Source organism: Sceloporus undulatus, chromosome 10, assembly GCF_019175285.1.
Source record: "Sceloporus undulatus isolate JIND9_A2432 ecotype Alabama chromosome 10, SceUnd_v1.1, whole genome shotgun sequence".
Classification (NCBI taxonomy): Eukaryota; Metazoa; Chordata; class Lepidosauria; order Squamata; family Phrynosomatidae; genus Sceloporus; species Sceloporus undulatus.
In genome coordinates, this window is record NC_056531.1 from 12712685 (window position 1) to 12733301 (window position 20617).

A 20617-nucleotide genomic window follows, 5' to 3' on the forward strand; every position below is an offset into this window, starting at 1 on the left:
ATAACTGCTACTGTGCTATTACCCTGGGATAAAGGTGAGCTAACCATAAAAGAAACAGATAAGTGCAGGTACATCTACACTGTCAAAATAATGCAGTTTGGCCCCACTTTGATTGCTGTAGCGCCTTCCTATGGAAACCTTGGACTTATTTTACAAGGTCTTTCGCCTTCTCTGCCAAGAAAAGCACTGGCAGCTCACAAAACTAGAAATCCCAGGACCCTGTAGGATGGAGCCATGGCAGTCCAAGTGGCGTCAAACGGCATTCTTTCTACCATGGGTCTCTTGGAGAGCTGCCATTCATGGGGTTGGCATAAATCAAAGCCGACTTGATGGGACAAAACAGGAAGCACACTAAGATTGTATCCCAAAGGTGCATGTCTAGCATTGCTGGGTGAATAGGGGAGGTGATTCATTTTCACCAGGCGCTGTTCGCACATTTCGAATCTGAGCAGCCCTTCCGAGAAGAAAGTGAAATCTTAGCTAATCTGCCCTGGAATCTGCTTAGGTTTGCTTTGTACCTGATCAAATGACTTCCCGCAGCTAAATTTAGGCAAGCCGCCATGGACAAGACAGCAAGGGATTGAAGGGCAGGACAGAATACCTACGCTTCGTTCCTTTTCTTCCTCGCACCCTTCAGACCTATACGTCTCTCACAGCTTTTGTGACTCAAAGCGTACTTCTCTTAGGAGGAAAGCAACTTGCAACTTGCCTATGGCTGCATCCATACTGCAGAAATCAACTGGTTTGACACTGCTTTAACTGCCAGGGCACCATACTATGGAATTTTGGGAATGGTAGTTTGGTGTGGCACCAGAGCTTTGCTTTGAATTTCAGTTCAAGTGGTGTCAAACCGGATTATTTCTGCAGGGCAGATGCAGCCTCCGTCTCTCCATCTGCAAAATGGGGATACTGTGAGTAAACTGCTTTGCAGAGTCTTTGTAAGGAGGTCTCCAGGGTTATGTGAAAGCTTGCAAATGTTGAGTAGCGCATAAGTGTTACTATCTATTCTCCCAGCCCAACTCTGGACTTTCTTTTTATTGTGTGGCTTGAAAACCAGCCTGGAATGAGTTCTGGAACCAGTGATATATTATTGTGGGCTCTCCTGGATAGTATGAATTTCTGCCTTTCAGATTTTCAGCATTTCAGAATTTACTCAGATGCCTAAAACGCCAGAGCTGTTCAGTGTATCGCAAGAGTTTGGCTGCTGTTGTCGTTGTGGTGGTGGGCTTCCAAGTCATTTTTGACTTACGGTGACCCTAAGGCGAAGCTATAGGGTTTTCTTGGGAAGGTTTGTTCAGAGGGGGTTTGCCTTTTCCTTCCTCTGAGGCTGAGAGAGTGTGACTTGCCCAAGGTCCCTGAGTGGCTTTCTGTGGCCGAGCCAGGATTCGAACCCTGGTCTCCCAGAGTCATAGTCCAATGTCCAAACCGTTCCACCCCACTGAGTGATAAAGAGAGAAAGAGAGAAATAATAATAATAATAATAATAATAATAATAATAATGGTAATTATTTATTTTTAGCTCCCCTCTCCAAGCAGATTGAGGCGGCTAACAATAATAAAACACCCTTTAAACACAATAAAAGTTATCATCATTGTATCCCAAGCCTCCCAAACGCACCCATCCACAATAAAATACAATTAGAGAGAGAGAGAGCTGTATATCTATATCTATAGATAGAGAGACAGATCTTGCAACAAGAACCCAAGCCCTCCCCTTCCGCTGCCTTTCCACCAGGGGGCGCTGCAAACCCGCGCAGCTGTCCTGGCGCCTCTTGGCAGCTGAGAGCGACGGGGGGAGCAAGAGTTAACCGCAAGGGGAGGGGAGAGGGGGCGGAGCCAAACGGAAGCCCCACTTCCTTTGGCCCAATCGGAAGCCAGGAGGCCAATGGCCAGAGCCGGACGGGCGCGCCTGCGCAGTGGGGGCCCCTGGTGTTTTCGAATCGCCCCTTTGCTTTGCTTGCTGCCTGTCGGAAAGGGCTGCAGTCGGAGGGATGGGCAGCTGGGAAGCTGGGTCGCCCTGCGGCTGCGGCGAGGCCAGGCGGGCCAGCAATTAATGGAAGGGGAAAGAAGCCCCCTGCTAGTTGAATGACAGGGAGGGAGGGCGGGGCTAACGGGGCGGGGCCCGGCGGTGACGTCACGGGCGCACGTGGGCCCGGGCCCAGCTGAGGGCTGGCGGTCCCGGCGGGGCTGAGGGGCTGTGGCGCCTAGTGGGAGGATCGGCGGGGCCGCCCGGCTGCCTCGCCCGCCCCAGCATGGCCCTGCCGCTGCAGAAGTGCCGCGAGGAGTGGAGGGAGCTGGAGGAGGAGTTCCAGCAGCTCCAGGTAGGCGCTTTCCCCCGCTGTCTAGAGTTAAGAGCCATCAGGGTGCCTTCAGAGAAGCCCATCGCAGGCCAAGGAGGGAGAAACAATGGAGGAAAGGCTGCTTTGGCTGCCTCCACACTGCAGAATTAACCCACTTTGACCCCGCTTGAAGCACCCTGGCGCCAGGCTGTGGCATTCTGGGCCCAGCTTTCTGACAGGGAAGGCTACAGACCTGGCAATCCTACAGATCCCAGAATTCCATAGCTTGGAGTCGTGGTAGTTAAAGCAGTGTCCAAGTCTGTCAATTCTGCAATGGAGCTGCAGGCCAAGCCCTGCTCTGGTGCCTCTACCAGCCGCAGTGCCCTGAATGCCTGAGCCGGGAGCCCAGGCGGTTAAAGCGGGCTCAAAGCGGAGGAATGCTGCCGTGTGGAAGCAGCCTAAGTGTTCCTGCCCACAAAGAACACAGAGAGAGCCTGCATCTCTGCTTCCAGCCGGAGGCCATGTCCTCCACTCTTCTTAGACGCTGGATGGAAGGGAAGGAGAAGATGCCAGCCACAGATGCAGGCAAAACATCAGGAAGAAACTCTGCTAGAACATGGCCACAGAGCCCCCAAAACCCACAAGCCTTTGACTTCACAGAAGGAGAAGGGCTCGGTCTGGTTGTCCCTTTGACTTCAAGGAAGGGCTTCCCAAGGGGATGGAGGCATTGCCAAATGCAGCAGCACCTCTGAACCCTTGCCAAGGCAGTTCCAGCTTCTTCACAGCCGGCATCCATCATTTTCTGTGGTTTGTTCAGGCTCTATGGCCATGTTCTAGAAGTGTTCCTTCCTGGCATTTCTCTTGCATCTGTGGCTGGCATCTTCTCTGAAGATGCCAGCCACAGATGCTGGCAAAACATGAGAAAGAAACGCTTCTAGAACATGGCCACGTAGTCCAAAAACACAACAACCCCCAAATGATTTCTGTGATGCTTTCCCCAAGAGGAGGACTGCATTTCCCCTGGTCTTTCCCCAAAATGTTTAAGGAGCTCAGCATCAAAAAGCCTCACCCCAAAAGTGTTGGAGAGGAATCCTTCTCTATTATCCAGTTGTATCTGGGATACTATTCATGGGAGAGCTTGTCAAGGTGGTTTTTCTCGGCACTCTTGGTCCCAGGATTTCTCATCCAGCTTGCTTTTCAATGACCTTTGGGTCCCCAAAAGTCACTTTTCCGCTCTCTAGTGCTCTGCCTATGTTTTTGCCCAGGAGGAGTGCTTTGATACCTATTTCCAGGCTCTGTAGAGCTTCTCTTTCTAAGGGCTTGTTGTTCTTGTTGGGTGCCTTCATGTCCTTTCCAACTTATGGTGACCCTATCAACCTATAACTTAAGGTGACCCTTAAAGGTGAGCCTATTACAGGGTTTTCTTGGCAAGTTTCTTCAGAGGGGGTTTACCATTGCCGTCTTCTGAGGCTGAGGGAATGTGACTTGCCCAAGGTCACCCAGCGGGTTTCCATGGCCAAGCCGGGATTCGAATTCTGGCCTCCCCGTGTCCTGCTGTGTATCAAATAACCTTCAGGGTATGTGTGTCAGGTGTATACGAACCATAAATGAATTTCATTTTTAGACTTGGGTCCCATCTCCAAGATACCTCATGACGTAGCTGCAAAAAGTATATTGTGTACTGTATACAGTATATAATGTGTAACGTATATTGGCCAAAAAGACCATCCGCTTCCATCAGGGAACTTGTGCAGGTGTCAGACACTGGCTGCGTCCGCACTGCAGAAATAATCCAGTTTGACACCACTTTAACTACCACAGCTCAAAGCAGTGGGATTCTGGGAGTTGTAGCTTTGTGAGACGTTGAGCCTTCTTCTGTCAAAGAGCTGTGGTGGCCCCACCAGACTCCATAGCGTTCCAGGACTCCATAGCATTGAGCCATGGATGTTAAAGTTGTGTCAGCCTGGGTTATTTCTTCAGTTTGGATGCAGGCACTGAGAGGCTCGGGAAAAATAAGTGCTTTAAAAAGCACCTCAACAGACAGATGGATGGGAAGGAGGGAGCCTATTTAACCTAGCCTTCCCCAATGCTAAAAATCATAACTAAGAAATGTGACCCTTAAGGTGGAGACCCCACAGTCCTCTATACTGTGAGCAGATGGGAGTTGCAGCCAAAATGTATGGAGGACCCTCACCACCCCACAGTGTCAAAATGCACTTTCAAGCAAAATCTGGCTCCCAGATCCGAATCTGGGACCTTCAGCAAGCCAAGCAGAGACTTCATGGTTGAGGTCTGGCCATGGCTGACCTCACAGCTCTGAAGGCTGAGGTGGAGAAAGGCCTTTAGTTGAGTTCACAGTCCGGTTGAGCCCACAGTGGCAGGAGGTGGGATGATCCAGTAATAAATTCCTTACCTATTAACACTTTGCCAGATTAAGACGTGTAAAACATTGGAAGGGCCAGGAAAGGTAGAGGCGGCAGGCTGGAATTTGGAACTTTTCTCCACTTGGCACAAGCTGACCGCTTATTAAAACAATCTTGTGCGAAAGCACCCAAAGCACCCAACCCCCACAATCTAGCCTGGTTCCTCTCTTTAGCTTTTGAAGAATGGCCTTTGCTATAAACAGAGCAATCCGAAAGGGCTTTTCCACGTCTGCATCGTCTCTGTTTTTCCAAATTTCATTTAATCTGGATAACTGTGCTGATCGAAAGAAGAGGTCAGATGGCAGGGGGAGAACCCTTGGCTTCTCTGACCTATTTAGAGAAGGCAAATTGGCCAGATTGGTATTATCTCTTTTCTCTCCCCCCAAAAAAAAATTCCCGTCCTTTTTATTGTAGTGTTATTATGGATTAATTTTAAAGCATTTCTTCTCTCCCTGCTCTCAGCTCCTGGACTAGTTTAAATCAAGTGAATGACAGGAAAAAAATCCAACCTGTCGACTTATGGGGAACCCATGAATTTCATAAGGTTTGGCCAGTTCCTTCCTCTGAAATATAACCCACAGCACTTGGGATTCATTGGCAGTCTGCCACCCTATTATTATTATTATTATTATTATTATTATTATTATTATTATTATTTATGCTTTATTGATATAGCACTGTAGATTTGCACAGCGCTGTACGTACAAACAATAAAATAGATAAGAGTAAACCTGCCCATGGCATACAGCCAGGGCTGGCCCTGCTTAGCGTCCAAGATCAAAAGGGATCTGGTGCCTTTGGGGTGTTGAGGCCCTTTGTTAACACCATAAAAATATTTATCCACCAACTCCAGTAGCTTCGGAGGTCTAAGGAAGCCCATATGTATAAGAACGTGATGATTCCTGTGGCTTTCTGGCACATGCAGAGGATCATAGTCCAGGGTACGTTGCCCAGAATGATTTGGAGCAGGGGGCTTAGTGCAACCAGTGTGGATGCTTGGCTGCATTTGGAGCTGCTTGGCTGCAGCTGTGGGGCCCCTCCTAGTTTGCAAAAGAACAAGATCAGGTCCCAGGAGGAGAGAAATGGAAGTGCCAGCCCTGTTTCAGACCTCTGCGGAGGTCATTGATCGCATTCCTTCCTCCGTCTCAGCCAAGGTTTTGTGCTTGCAAAGCGAAATCTGCTTGGAGGGTTGTGTGTGACTTGCAGGGTGGCTTTGTTGCAGGTGATGGAGGGGTGTGCCTCTTGCCGAGGGCCCCTCCTGCTCTCAGTTTAACATTCGAAACCATGGGAACATCGGCACAATCCCCTTGTCAGCAAGTTTTGTACAAGTTGCAATATTTAATCGCCTTGCACTCTGGCTTGCCAGTTACTCTGGTACTGTATAAACATCTTTTCACTTATTTGTCTTAAGTGCAGGCTAGCTGTTGTTCAGAATTTTATAAATGCCCCAAACTTTTACCAGGTTGGCATGCAAAACAATAAAAAGGATACAATCAAAGAATTTTAAAAACCTGAGAGCAGCTGGTACAAACAACATCTTCCAAAGAGATCCCTGTGTTAGTCTATCATAGTGTAAAAAGAGAAGATGGGGGGAAAGAATCTAGTTGCACCTTCGAGACAGATTTACTTTAGTATAAGCTTTTGTGGATTTTGATTCCCATCTTCAGATGCACTGGTGGAATGCAGCATTAAAACCCTGGTATTTTAAGTGCCACTAGATAGTTATTGGAGTGGGGTCTGAATGCAGTTAGAAAGATTCTCTGAACAGCAGGAAAATCCTAATCTTTGGAGACTGAAAATGCACATCTTTGGCTTCTTCCAGTATGACATGGCAGTGTCTCTGGTGAAAGGGTTTCAAAATGCAGGGCACCACCATCCAAAAGTCCCTGCCTCCATTTGCTGCCTTCCTCGGATGATGGGTGCTTGCAGAAGGGCCTCTGAAAGTGACTTCGGTATATGGGCAAGTTTCTCTGGAGACAAGGAGCTCTTTGGGTTCCCTGCTCCCATCTCCTGAAAAATGTTTTGGTTAACAGCTCTGCATTGGTGGTTGTAGATCACCCCCTTGCCTACTCTCCCATGGTGAGTGGACGCAGACTCCAGGTGATGGTAGGAACTTCGACAAAAGTTGGTTCTTTGTGGCTTGTGAGCCGGGCCCTGGGACTTGCTTCCTCCTACCAGCTCTACCCAGTGGGTTGACTATCCTGCAAACCTCCCACGTTCTTCCCCCCAATATTTATCATAGAGGAACAAGTGATGGATGTAGGCAGAGTATGCCCAGGTTGCTCTGGCTAGGTTGCGGGAGTTGGTTGTGCTAAACAGGCAAGCATGTAACTCCTTGGAATGAAAATTCAGAAGCACTCCTGACTCGCTGAAGAAGTCTGGTGGAGGAGTTGCTTGTCAAAAGTAATTCATTCCTATTACTTGCTACAGTGTTTAAATGTCATTCATTGCCTGCCAGTCCTTTCCAGTGCACATGGGCCTCCTGTTTTTTTCCTGCCACTTGAATCCATTCGGTCTTTTACCTTCTGCTCTCTTCACCAGTTGTAAAAAAACAACAGTAGTAGGATTGATTCTTAATCATTCCACAGGGACTCAACCCTAACAGCAGGGATTTAATTTAATTATTTGAATCTTCTTCCTGTTTGTTTTGTGCCACCCAAAGGAATAAGAGACCTGTTTTCAAGGATCTCTTTTTATTCTAATTTTAGTGATATTTTTTCAAAAACATCACCGTCATCACGGCTGTTGTCAGGTCTCCCACATTTTGAGATTCGGCATCGCCTGCAGGGAAACACGGAACAAAAATATGTAAGCTTTCTCCCATAACACAAGCATTTCTTTGTCAAAGGGTCAACCAATCCCTCTGCCATAAGGATCATGGTTCCTTTAGGTTGGGGGACTTGGGGTCTGTTTTGCAGGTTTTGTTGTACTTGGCTGGATGCTTCTTCGTAAGTGGACTTATGTCTGTGGGAATTAGAATTGGACTGTGCCGTAATGTCCACATCTTCCTTGCTATTTAAGACTTAATAGGGCAGTCAGTGCAGATCAGGGTGTGCCCACACTACTGAATTAAAGCAGTTTAACTGTCATGGCTCCATCCTACAGAATCCTGGGACTTATAGTTTGGTGGGATGTTCAGCCTGGTCTGTGAGAGCTCTAGTGTCCCACCTGACTACAAATCCCAGGATTCTGTAGGATGGAACCATGGCAGTTAAAGCAGTGTTAAACTGCTTTGATTCTGCAATGTGGATACAACCCTAGCTAAGCTTCAGAGGAGACAGAATTTTGGGAAGGGAAGATGTCCTCTTGACATGCTTTCAGCAGCTGCAGTTGTGTATGTTGGATGTGTTGTTTTCACCAGGAGTGTAAACTGAATGTGAGACAAGGTGCCAGTGAGCTGTAGGGTCAAAGATTTCCCTACTCCATTCTAAAAATGTCCCACAGAACCCAGGCAGAAGGCTGGGAATTAATTTTGTTGGCTTGCAACTCTAAGCATTGATGCAGTGATGGAGGAGTTATAGAAGGATGTCTGGGGAGGCCATCTCACCAAAGACCTGTTAAACAAGAAGTTGGGATCTGTCCTTCCAAGTAGGTATCACTTTCGACTTCTGGGTAAACAAATGCTTTAGCCTTTGGCATGCTGTATTGCCTCCACAGAGGTGTCTAGGCTGTCTTATGGCTAACTTCTTGGAATGCTCTTGTCCTTCCTTTGGAAGATGATGCCTTTGAGGTGTTGTTTGGAACACTTCTGGCACCCAGAATGACAACAGTCTCTTTTGAATGCTTAACCTCTCAATACCACATAAATCAGCTTAATGAAACGGGAGTCTTAGTTTTAGTATATGGGTTTGAGCAGCTCACCCATCTGATTTGAAAAATGGGGACCACAGGGCAGGGGGCAGAATTCTGCACACATGTGCAGGAACAGTTGTCGCGCCTGCACAGAGGCAAGCTTTGGCTGGCATCTTTTGGTTTATCCCAATTGTAGTAGGCCTATTCAACCAATTGTTGAATGTGGAGTAAACATGTAGACAAATCTAATGGACGAAATGGGTCTGCTCTAGGCGGAACTAAAAGAATGCAGGCCTTTAGCTGGAAGTTAGCTTTTCTCTTCCCTTGCAACTGCAAACAAATACAAAGTGGCGATTGCGGAAGTTTGAGGGGGAAAGTTTTGGTTAATGTTTAATTTGCCTTTTATTAGGGAACAGAGTCTGGAGCTTTTGAATATGTCTGTCGGTGAAGAGACACGGTGCAAGGAGAGGGGTTGATAAGCTACTGGGTTGTGCCTGTGGGTTTCAGTGAGACCCTCTAGAAAAGTGTAAATGTCGGACAATAGGTATAGACAGAATATTTGGTGTCATTCATTTCCAGGTCAAAAAATGGGTTTCCCATTAGCCAGTAACCCATCAATATGAAAAAATAGCCAAGTTTGAGAGGGTGGGGGTGAGTCGATGTCTCCCAAATACATTTGTTTATGTGGAAAGTTTACACATTGTTGTTAGGTCCATGGGTATATGTGTCTGGGTGCCAGCTTGCCTGTCTGCGCAACCAATTCTCGGAGGGGGTAGTGTTGCCTCCCCCTCATACTAATGGCAGCGAGATCCCTCCTTTTCTATTTATATATTTATCTAGCCTCTGATCCTGGAATGAGATTGTGCTGGCAGTGCCATTCAAACCAGCTGTTCCGAAGAAACAGATGGCAAAGGAGTGGAGGGGGGATTAGACCTTTGGAATGGGGTCAGAGGTCCCTGCCGGACAAATAGAGAAATCTGCTTGGAGTATATAAATGATGGCTTTCCTTCTCTGGTCTCCTTTCTGGATTTTTGGATGCTAGTGTCCATTGGCTATTGGACATCATCCATGCATGTTTCCTCTCTCGTGACCCATCCAGATCCAGCCCTCTGAGATGCCAGGTTGGGTTGGGGCTGACCTTGGATGCCGTCTCAAGCTACAGCTGCACTTGGCAAGCAGTTACTAAGCTCAGAGTATATGCCAGCAAGTTGGCTTGTGACCGCAATGGATTTCCTCAGTGGCTGTCTCCTTGATGACCTGCCCCTAAGTACTTGGTTGAGTGTCTTCTGGGTGATCTTCAAGTTCACTTTCTCGCGCTTGACCTGCAAACAGCACATTTGGACATTGATGTCTACTCCTCTCAAGGCTTCAGTTCTTGTACTCAAAGTGGTGGTTCCTAGACCAATGCCAGTCCCTGAGCCATTGGCTGCCAATCCCTGGAGAGTTTCCAGGAAAGGAACAGTGGTAGCCAATAGACAGAAATATGGTGCCAGTCTCTGGCATGTTGGGAAAAAATTAATAATCTCTGGCCCCACTCATCAGACTGAGAAGTAGTGAGGGTGTTGTGTATGTTCCAGAGACTAGAACATGAACCAGTCGATTCAAATTACAAGAAAAAAGATTCCAACTAAACATTAGGAAGACTGTAAGAGCTGCCCAAGGGTATTTTGGAGGGTGGTGGGCTCTCCTTCACTGGAGGTCTTTACAGAAGTTGGATGGGTGGGCATCTCTTGGGAGTGCTTAGTTGTACATTTTTGCCGAGTGGGGGGGTAGATTGGATAGCCCTTGCCACCCCTTCCAATTCTTATGAATCTGTGTCTGCCCCTTCAGTTTAACACCAAAACTAGGGGGCATCTTCTCATTCAACCAAAGTACAGTGCTCTCAAGGCCCAGACCTACATCTGGAATGTACTCTGCACTTGAACTCCTCCAATACACTAGCATGGCTGCCCCCGCCCTGGCACCCTCCGAAAGCAGTGGACTCTAATCATCCACAGCCAGGCTGGGAGTTGGGAATCCAGTGTCCCTGGAGGATACCAGAGTGGGGGCAGCCACACTGTTGCTCCTTACACGTATTGTCTCAATGTTGTTTGCTGCCATTTTTATATCTCTGAATGCTTTTTCCCACCAACCTATCCCAATTATCAATTTCCTTTTTCAGGAAACCCACAAAATCTACAAACAAAAGCTTGAGGAGCTGAACACCTTGCAGGCCACCTTCAGTAGTTCCATACAGAAGCAAAAGAGGGGATTGAAAGACTTGCAGCGCAGCTTTCAAAGGTAATGGGGCAGAAGAGTCCTTACTTGGGCCACCTTGCTGGTCAGTTTCCCCGAGGTGTCTGAGAATGTTATGTTATGTTATGTTATATATCAGTTTAGGATATTATGGAGGCTTGCATCTTAACAGGTCTTTAAAACATGAAAATCGAGTTTTTAAAATCTGTGAAGATGGGTGAAGAGCCATTCCTCCTCCTTCCCTTCCCAGAGACCATAATGTTTCTTTTGGAAAATGACCGCTTTTATTGATGGGAGGTGGAGACTGGTGGGGAGACCAAGAGAATCTCGACCATCATGATGTTGCGGTGGTTGAATTCAGCTTTAAAAATGAATTTATGGCAAGACTCTGGTGAGTTTGTGGGCCTCATAACAGATTCTCAGGGGCCTCATGTGGCCCGTGGGACATACTTTATTCCCCCGGGCTACATCAGGGTGCTTTATATCACACATTGATTCCTTTAAACTACAAAGAGTCTTGCAGCATCTTACAGACTAAGAGACCTTGTATAGTGTGAGCTTTTGTTGGTTACAGCACCTGTGAAAGCTTCTGCTTTAATAAATCAGTCTCAAAGGTACCACAAGACTCTTTTGGTCAGGTTGGCACAGACTGGTGCAGCCCGTCCACTGAAAATTGATTACGTTAAACTGCTGCAACCCAGAAGAATTAGAAGAAAGTGTTGCTGTTTTTAAGCACCACTTATTTCTGTTTGTCTTCCCAACTTCACAGATGCAAACACAACTGCAGCTTGGAAGAATCGGAGCTCATACAGCAAATCAACAACCAGATCAAAGACCGTCAAAATGTCTTCTTCGATATGGAAGCCTATTTGCCCAAAAAGAATGGGTAAGTGCTTCATTAATACGAGAGCTGTTCTTTCTGAAACCTGGGCTTTCAGTAATTGAAACCGTTAACAGTTCCCACAAGCGCATTGTTCAGCAAGAGAAATGCATGTGACCTTGTTATTAGAATCCACTCTGCACATTCCCTGGGGCCTGTCATCCCCTGACACAAAGTGAAATGTTTGCCTAAGGTCTCTCAGCCTAGATGCTTAACATAGATCAGGTCTTGTATGCAGGTGTGCCTAGTTGCAGGTTTACTCTCAGGAGAGGATGCCTGTAAGGAACAATCAAGGATACAGATTATTAGTAGAATCCAGGGGAAAATGGGGGGCTCTCCAACGTTCCCAGCTTGGAAAAGTTCTTTTTAAAAAGATTACAACTCCCAGAATCCCAAGTGGTCTTCCTGGCTGGGAAATCCTGGGAATTGGAGTCCAAAATAAGGCATTATACTACACTTTTGCACCAACAGGCCATTCTGTGTTGGTGGAACATGTTCCTCATGGTTGACCTGTATAGACAAGATCTGAAATCAAGTTAAGAGTTTTAGCTTGAGGAAAATAACATATGTTCAAGTGACTTTTCAAAAAGCATGTAACTGTTTTATTTGTGTAGCAAACAGAAAAGGCTGGTATGATGTTCCCGCACATGGAGGAGCATAAGGTGGTGGATTTAATTGTCATTTGAGACTGGTACAGCCTACTGTGTGCTTGCTTCTGCACCTAACTGAGGCCTACTCAGTTGCATACCTAGTGTGTGTTGTTTCAGATCAATCATTAGCAGAACCCAAGGAAGAAGGGGAAATGTTCCATGATCACAGCTTTTGGAAACATTCCCTTTTTGGCCTATTATTATTATTATTATTATTATTATTATTATTATTATTATTATTATTTACTTCTATCCCACCTTTCTCAAGGTGGCCTACAACATCCCAAATCCCCCCTCCTCAAAAGGAACTCTGCCACTGTTAGAAAGGGTGATGGTTCAGGTTGACATCTCCATCAAGCTTGTTATGAAAGCTCAAAGCCTTATTGGCTAAATGTTTTTTTTAAAAAAGATATGGATATGAAACTCTGTTTTTGGAGGAGACCAAAGGCCTCTCTTGTCCAGCAGTCTCTTCCCAAAGGAGCCAACTAGGTGACCTAATGGTCCACCAACTGGATCTGAATGCAAGCAGAACTTCCTGCCATGTTCCACATCAGCTGGTATTGAGAGGCAAACTGCCACGAATACTGAAGAAGATGCACAGACATCACAATTACTAGCAGTAGTCATCTCCTCCATCAGTTTCTGTTTCCCCATTTTAAAGTCATCAGTGCAGCAAATTCCATGGGTTAACAGTGTGCTTTTGTGAAGAGGTCATTCCTTTTATCTGTCCTGAATCTCGCACCATTAAGGTCCATCATGAGGACACCGTCGCCTGTGAAGGCCATTTTGTCGCTCTCAAAGCCCTCCACTAGCCCTGTTCATTGAGCTGCTGTCGCTTTCTACTTTAAAAACTATTTCTGATGTACGTGCGTCATAGAAAAGCTCAGGATGCTCCCTCTTATGCTGGTATTTAAATGTAAAATATGAAAGAAACCCAAGGCACAAAAATACACTCTGAAAATACAGACCTTGACATGAACACTTCGCAGTTCTGATGTGCTGTGCTCTTACCTTTTCAGGTTGTACTTAAATCTGGTGCTGGGAAATGTGAATGTAACCCTACTAAGTAATCAGGCCAAGTAAGTTGTTGCTTTTCCACTCTTCTGGGTCAGAGATAGAGAGATGTTGTACTTGGGGGAATCTACTTGAAAGAATCCCAAGATCCACTGACTCTTTGTTTAAAGATAATCAATTCTGAGCCTAGAATTGTTTGGAATTGTTTGAGTGTTGGACTGGAACTCCAGAAACAAGGGGTTCAAATTCTCACTCAGCCAGACAAAATCACTGGGTGATCTTGGGCAAGTCACACACTCTCAGCCTCAGAGGAAACCCCCTCTGAAGAAATCTTGCCAAGAAAACCCCAGGCAAAGATCATCACTCAGAATCAACTTGAAGGCCCATAATGAAAACTACCATCCCTGAATGGAGATCACAGATGGTTCACACAAAAATATATCCCTGGTCACCTTAGGTGTTCATCATTTCAGTTGTTTAATTAAAGGCAAGTTTGGTTTTCTGTCTCTTTGTTGATCCTAAAAGGCTTTCCCTGATTTTGTTCTAGGTTTGCCTACAAAGACGAATATGAAAAATTCAAACTGTACTTGACAATAATCTTACTACTAGGAGCAGTTGCTTGCCGATTTGTTCTTCATTACCGGTAAGGCTGCATCATTGTTTCCCAGGGAACAGTGTTAATGTTCACCTTACAGTGGAGACAAAGCATCCCTCTTTACCTTAGGCTGAGAATCATATTTCAGTGAGCAGATTCTGGCTACAGCTGGGGAGAATGAAATGCCCAGTTTGTGGTACTTTTACTCAAGCCTTGTTGAGGTGGTGCCCACCAGCTATAGCCCTTTCTGGACAGAGATAGGGTGCCCTCTGCCTCAACCACCCAGAGGGGATCAGGCCCCACTGGTTCTCTCGCACCCAGGACCTGTGCATGCTTCATTTCAACAACTTAAGACAGAACATTGATTTTGTTTTTGCTGTGGTTAAACAAGCAGGAGTCAGTAAACTTCACAACTGACTGCTAGTCACTCAGAGAGCTGTCAGTAGACTCCATCTTGCTTCTGCCCACCAGATTGTACACTGAATTTGAAGAGGTGGAGGGGGGGATACAGGTCAGGCCATTGAGATCAAAGACACTCCATGTGAGCAGACAACACTTGGGAGGGCATCCCTAAGGGGTACAGAGATGCTTTGTATGCAAAAGGTTCAGTCTGTGGCATCTCCAGGTCAAAAAAATCAAATTTTTGGTGGCAGCAGCTGTTTACATTGCCTGTTGTAGGCAGGCACACACAGCTACAGTCAGACAGACTGGAGCTGATTCCCACTCTTTCCCAGCTCAAAGGGTTCTGCTGAGCCCCTACCAGTGTGGCTTTTCCAGTTGAGTGGATTTGTCTACATCTAATGGGATCCTTTCACTGTATTAGCCCCAAGGCGCCTCTGCAAATTGGATCATGCACCACTTCTCTGGCACATAGGCCTCTCCCCTGGAAGGCATTAGCACCTTCTTGGTTAACATGCCTGCCTCCCTTGGAAATTCACCTCACTTTCCACAAAGTATCCGGAGAGGTCCAATGCGGAGTGCTTTACCCCATGTTTGTTTTTAACAAGATAGGAAACAAGAGTGAAAAGGTGGTTGCACCTCAGGAGAGTCCGTGGCACAGTGGCTAGCAGGTTATTTCAGGGCAGTGTTTTTGCTTAGGTTCTGGGTGTACAAAAATGTACCCTCTTTTCTCCTGCAGGGTGACTGATGAAGTGTTCAACTTCCTCTTAGTGTGGTATTACTGCACGCTGACAATAAGGGAAAGTATCCTCATCAGCAATGGCTCAAGGTACTGGTCCTCAAGATGGGTGGAATGCTTTATTTGCCTCCGTGAAGGGGAATGGACTTGACTGCTGTGAGAACTGAGTAAAATGCCCTCCCGAAAGTCTTTGCTCTCTGGTTTGATAAGCTGGGGAATCCACATTTTAGGGACCAGAGTTCCAGTGGGGTGGATAAGCCACGTGTTAAATAATAACACCCTGTAAACATGTTCAGGGATAGCTGTACAGCAAAATAACACAAAATCCACAAAGTGTTACCTTTCTTGGCCAGCCAAAATGCACAAAACACATTGTGCAAATTTTGGAAGCTCCGCTGGCTGCTTCATCAGGTGAAAGATGTTAAAAAATCATTGGGGGGGAGTGATGGTGTTGGGGTGACAGGCCCACATTTTGTATAGATGTTGTTTTTTCTGTAGTGTAGATGTGCATTGTTGAAAGCAAGAGAGTCTTGAGAAGCAAGCTTTTAGTTTCAGTTGGCTGCTTCATGCATCTGATGCTCCTTCAGGCTTCCTGTCCGTGTGATAGATTTGCCTTCGAGTCGCCATAGGTCACAAATGACTTGAAGGCACACAGCAACAATCATTTAGAATGGTCAGCCAGAGTCCTCTCATCCCTCACCAACCTGCAAACCCCAGGATTCCATAGGATGCTGCCACGGCAGTTAAAAGATGTCATTTCCAGAATGTAATCCTGGTTTGCCATTTTGTAATGTATGATCTGGCCTGAAACTTTGTCCTCTTCCTTTCAGGATTAAGGGCTGGTGGGTGTCTCATCATTATGTCTCTACTTTTTTATCTGGTGTTATGTTAACATGGTGAGTTCTTGACCTTTTATAACTTGGAGGCATTATGAGCATTGGAAACGCAGCAGCGCTAGGGCCTCAGACCTGATGGTAGTCCCAGTTAAAGCAGACCTATTGAATTGACTCTTGAATGATGAATGTGCATCCTACTGATTCCGTGAGTTTCCTCTAGTTGGGACTAATAATTTGAGCTGATGACAGCAGATTGAAGAAATAGTAAGCCCTTGGTATCCACTGGAGTTTGGTTCCAGAACCCCCATGGATACCAAAATCTATGGATGCGCAAGTCCCATTAAATACAGTGGCATAGTAAAATGGTGTCCCTCATATAAAATAGCAAAATCAAGATTTGCTCTTTGGAATTTATATATCTTTGGAATATTTTCAAGCCATGGATAGTTTAATCCGTTGATAAAGAATCAATGAATATGGAGGGCTGACTGTATATATAAGATAGTGCTGAAGGAATAAAGTGGGGGTTGCATTAAAAATGTGCTTTGAGGATTTCAAAATGTGAAGAAAGAGCACTTAGTAAAGTCTTTCCTGGACCATTCCATTCAGATGTGGGGAGAAACCACGTTTAGTTAGCTTTGACATTGATGGTTCTTTCACACAACAATTGTAGCAGTTTGATACTACTTACAACTGCTATGCTTACATCCTACAGCATCCTAGGATTTGTAATTTGGGAAGAGACTTAGAATTTTCAGCCAGAGAACCGTAGTGCCTCATGAAGCTATAAATCCCACATTGCCATAGGATGTAGCCAAAGCTGTATCAAAGTGCTGTAACTATGTGGTGTGAAAGAGACCTTAAATGACTGTTTGTGTAGCATGAAATAACTGCCACTTTGGCAAGCTCCTGCAAGCTGCTTCTGCACACCTGAAGACAAATTTTAGAAATGCTGTTCATTGTTGGCTTAGCAAGCTCTTCTAGGATTTGTTTTCTTGCCTTGTTGTTGATTCCATTTTAATTTCTCAGATGGGATTATGATATGTTCAGACACAATGTCCATGGGAGCAAAAACGTCATTGTGTGTTGTTGTTTTTATCTCTCTCTCTCTTCCTCACAGGCCAGATGGTCTTATGTACCAAATGTTCCGCAACCAGTTTTTAGCTTTTTCCATTTTTCAGAGTAAGTGTTTTGGCAAGTTCTGTCCAATAAATATGCAATTCTCAGTGTATGCCATGGGTGAAGGAACACTTGGTGGGCCGTGGGTTCCATGCAGGATCTAAGTATGAGGAAAGTGGCTTTCACACAATTGAGATGCAACATTAACTTGTTATTTCATGTAAAAAAAACCTTCATGAAACTCGGATGAGTGCCTGAGCAAAGAAGCTTTATCACAGCAAGTCCATCAGAGGGCTACAAATGGCCCACTCCAGGTACAAGGTGACTAAGAAGAGCAGACCCGGGGTAGGAAACTTGAAGAACATGATACACTTTGTGGACAGTACACCAGTTAAAAAATGACCCCCCCCCCTTTGATTTCCTTCAGGTTGTGTCCAGTTTCTACAATACTACTACCAAAGCGGCTGTCTTTACAGACTTCGTGCGTTAGGGGAAAGAAACCAGTTAGATCTCACTGTGGGTGAGTTGCATGTTCAGAACTCATTTCACATTACAGGACGATGCCTGATTCCAGCCCAGGGGTGTTGTTCTGAGAGATCGAGGGCAAAAAGTGGACATTGCCACCCCAAAAGAATCCTGACCCCCCTATCCATGAAATTGTCCTTCAGCCCCTGAATTTGTAGCATCACTGTCACTTAAAACTTCAGTTGAGCCTTTAGAAATAGGGGCGGCAGAGTGACCCAGAGAAGGCAAACACTAGGGTTGAGATCCTATACCTGTGTCAAGTAGAGAATTCAGGGACCTCGCTGTGTTAGTTCAGAATATTAGTATGCAAAAAGGTCTTGCTTTCATAGGCTTGGTCTACTTCCTCAGATGCATAGCAGACCAAGTCTATGAAAACTCATGCTACAGCTTCTTTTGCAGTTGATCTCAAAGGTGCTGCAAGACCCCCTTGCATGCTCTCTCTGTCTGGGGTGTTTTACAACCCTTGCGCACAATGGCATGTATAAACATGGATCCTGGAAGAAGCACTACCACCAATTTCAGCACCACATGCATGACTCTGCGTCCGTAACCTTGTGTATATTGTGCACCCAACAAAAATGTCCAGTCATGTCAGTAGGTGAACTTTTGCTTGTGTACAATAAAAACAGCAGCCCACTCTAGATTTTCTACTTAAGTCACTTCCTCCCAGCTTTTAAAAAATCCTCTTGAGTTCCTTTATAGACATTTTTCTCCTTGGGTTTGGGGTTCATTTGGCCAGAGAGCCACTCAAGAATGCAAGAAGTTAGTGTGCTTGGCTTCTGCGATGCTTGTGCTGCCTCACTCAGCTGTGACATTTTTGATCTCTTTCTAGAGGGATTTCAGTCTTGGATGTGGAGAGGATTGACCTTCCTGCTTCCCTTCTTGTTCTTTGGGCATGTAAGTTGGACGCCATCTTTTCTTCGCAAAAACTATCAGGGTGATGGTGCTGCTGTTACAAGAAACAGAGGTTATGGGTATAGTTTCGTGTGCTCTACAGTGCAGGATGTTAACATGAATGAGTTGGCAACCTGTAGTATAGGCAGGTGAAAGTCCAACATACGCCTTCATATGCTGCCTTTTGACCTTCACAGAATTCTTTTCCCTCTGAAATGATCCATGACTATTCAGTGGCTGGTGGGGAGTGGTGCAGATCAGAGAAACATCTGGCTACGTCCCCATAAGCCAGGAGTGGTCAAAGTACAGCTTGCAGCCCTCCAGGGCCATTTTTATGGTCCCTGGGTGTCAAATGTTTTTGGTGAAATGTGTGAAAATACCCCCTACAACCACCCAATAATCCTGTACTACCTCCCAACACCTGTGTTTTTCTCTGTAATCCCTCTCAAAGTTGTGACAGAAAGTGATGCAACATGACTTCTTGTTGCCATTTTGAGAAGGACTGCAGAGAAAAATGGTTTGTTGTGGGGAGGTGTGACCCACAGATGGCCTGGAGGGGACATTGCATCCTGGCCCTCATGCAGTTGTCCATACCAAAGCTAAACAATGAGTGTGGGAGAGAGAGAAGCCAAAGTGCAGTTCCACCTGTGGAATTTTTATGCTACTGTGTGATAAAGGATTTGGCCAAAGTCTTGATTAAGATGACTGTTCAGTTCTCTATGAGTCCTGTTTTTTAACTCTTCCTTTTTCCTCCCCGTCAGTTTTGGCAGCTCTACAATGCTATCACACTGTTTGAATTGTCAAGGCATAAGGACTGCAAGGAATGGCAAGTAAGTCTTTTCCTTTTACCTATCCCTCTTTATCCTAATGAATTGGGCTGCTTGGTTCTGTGCCTGAGACATCCTAAGGCCAGAATCCTGTTGGTGAATCCCGACTGGAGTAGAGCCATTGAATCCATTGTTGAACGATGAGTTCACACATATATAAGTCCTGTGGATTCAGTGGCTCTGACATCATGTCACTCCCTCTTGCCATTTTGAGAGGGAATACAGAGGAAAATGGAAGTGTTTGGGGTAATACAAGGTGCTTGTGGGGGCTGGAGGATATTTTTGCATATTAATGGATTTGCATGGCTTTCTGTATGTTCTGGTGGCAAAAATTGTCTGTAAATTATGCTGGTTTTTAAAAGGGCGATTTCAGGAGCCACAAAGTGGCCCGCAAGCCATACTGTGCCCACCCCTGATGCGGTATACAGCATGACTAGTAGGTCTTCATAGCCTTATCTTCCATGAATTTTTCCAGTCCTATGGATTATTTCTGCAGTGCAAATGGAGTTTGAATCTCACGCATCTGTCCCCTGCTCTTTTCAGGTTTTTGTGCTGGCTCTCACATTTCTGGTGCTCTTCCTTGGAAACTTTCTGACGACTTTGAAAGTTGTGCACACCAAATTTCAGAAGAACAAACTGAAGAAGTTGTGAAAAAGGAAGACTGTGCTGATAGACGCTAGAAGTTGGGGTCTGTTTTCTTTTTCGCTCTTTCCTCCACTGTGATTCGACTCATACCCCAGACGGTCTTCCTGCTTCAATATTGACCCCACACTAAGCAAACCATGGAGGAACGCCATCCGCATCATGCCCTGAAGTCTTCCTCAACTGACTCATTCTGGAAGTGCTGCTCTCTCCCAGCTGATAGTATATTACATTCCCCCCAAGCCTCTGCTCTTTCCTGGGATGTTGGTCCTTACTGAGAAAAAGACTCTCAGGAGACAAAAGAAAGACCATAATTCTGGAATAAAGCTTTGATTTAGTGCTGTCTTAGAAGTTCCAGATATTGGACTCTTTCTGGCTACTCCCAAGCTACTGCGCATGGTGTGTTCCACCTAGTGCTACCCCTTTATAGGCTGCGTCTTGGAAGCTTATGAGGCAGGGGTGGATTTCTGTAGGGTTGCATTGGCCTCTCCAAGGGAATTCAGAGGGCTATACCCCCAATTTCTAAAAGAAAACGTGTTGTGCCTTTATGGGACATGGTGGGTGTTTTCACAACATTTTTGGCCCTAGAGAAGTAGGGTTTTTTTCCTACAGGAAATGATCTGGAAGTTAACTTCTGAGTCACTTCCTTTTGGAAAAAAGCCTCTTCTCAGCCCAGGATGGTCAGACCAGGCCCAAAATGTACCAGAATTGCCTCCCATGCCTTTTAGGGATGTTTATGGACTAAAAAGTGGGGATTGTTAAAAAAAA

General features: G+C 45.7%; 1 protein-coding gene across 2 annotated transcripts; it reads left to right on the forward strand.

The window, feature by feature from the left end:
• The first annotated feature begins 857 nt into the window (after positions 1-857).
• Positions 858-20200, forward strand: TMEM120B (transmembrane protein 120B). 2 transcript variants are annotated; one of them, XM_042441952.1, is made up of 12 exons: positions 858-911; positions 10656-10774; positions 11499-11615; positions 13279-13338; positions 13821-13916; positions 15007-15096; positions 15837-15902; positions 16963-17024; positions 17389-17481; positions 18319-18383; positions 19142-19210; positions 19751-20200. In XM_042441952.1, exons 1-12 carry the CDS (start codon positions 873-875, stop codon positions 19856-19858), a joined length of 984 nt encoding a protein of 327 aa, XP_042297886.1. In that variant the 5' UTR covers positions 858-872; the 3' UTR covers positions 19859-20200. The 2 variants fall into 2 exon arrangements, with proteins under 2 accessions (XP_042297886.1, XP_042297884.1); XM_042441950.1 differs by lacking the exon at positions 858-911 and adding an exon at positions 1964-2321.
• The last annotated feature ends 417 nt before the right edge of the window (positions 20201-20617 follow it).

What these genes read in the sequence shown, in the direction of transcription:
- TMEM120B (XM_042441950.1), top strand. Translation starts at nt 2,253, where the DNA reads ATGGCCCTGCCGCTGCAGAAGTGCCGCGAGGAGTGGAGGGAGCTGGAG. An exon ending in AGCTTTTTCCATTTTTCAGA is followed by an intron (nt 17,025 to 17,388) that starts GTAAGTGTTTTG and finishes GATTTCCTTCAG; the next exon opens with GTTGTGTCCAGTTTCTACAA. An exon ending in CCAGTTAGATCTCACTGTGG is followed by an intron (nt 17,482 to 18,318) that starts GTGAGTTGCATG and finishes ATCTCTTTCTAG; the next exon opens with AGGGATTTCAGTCTTGGATG.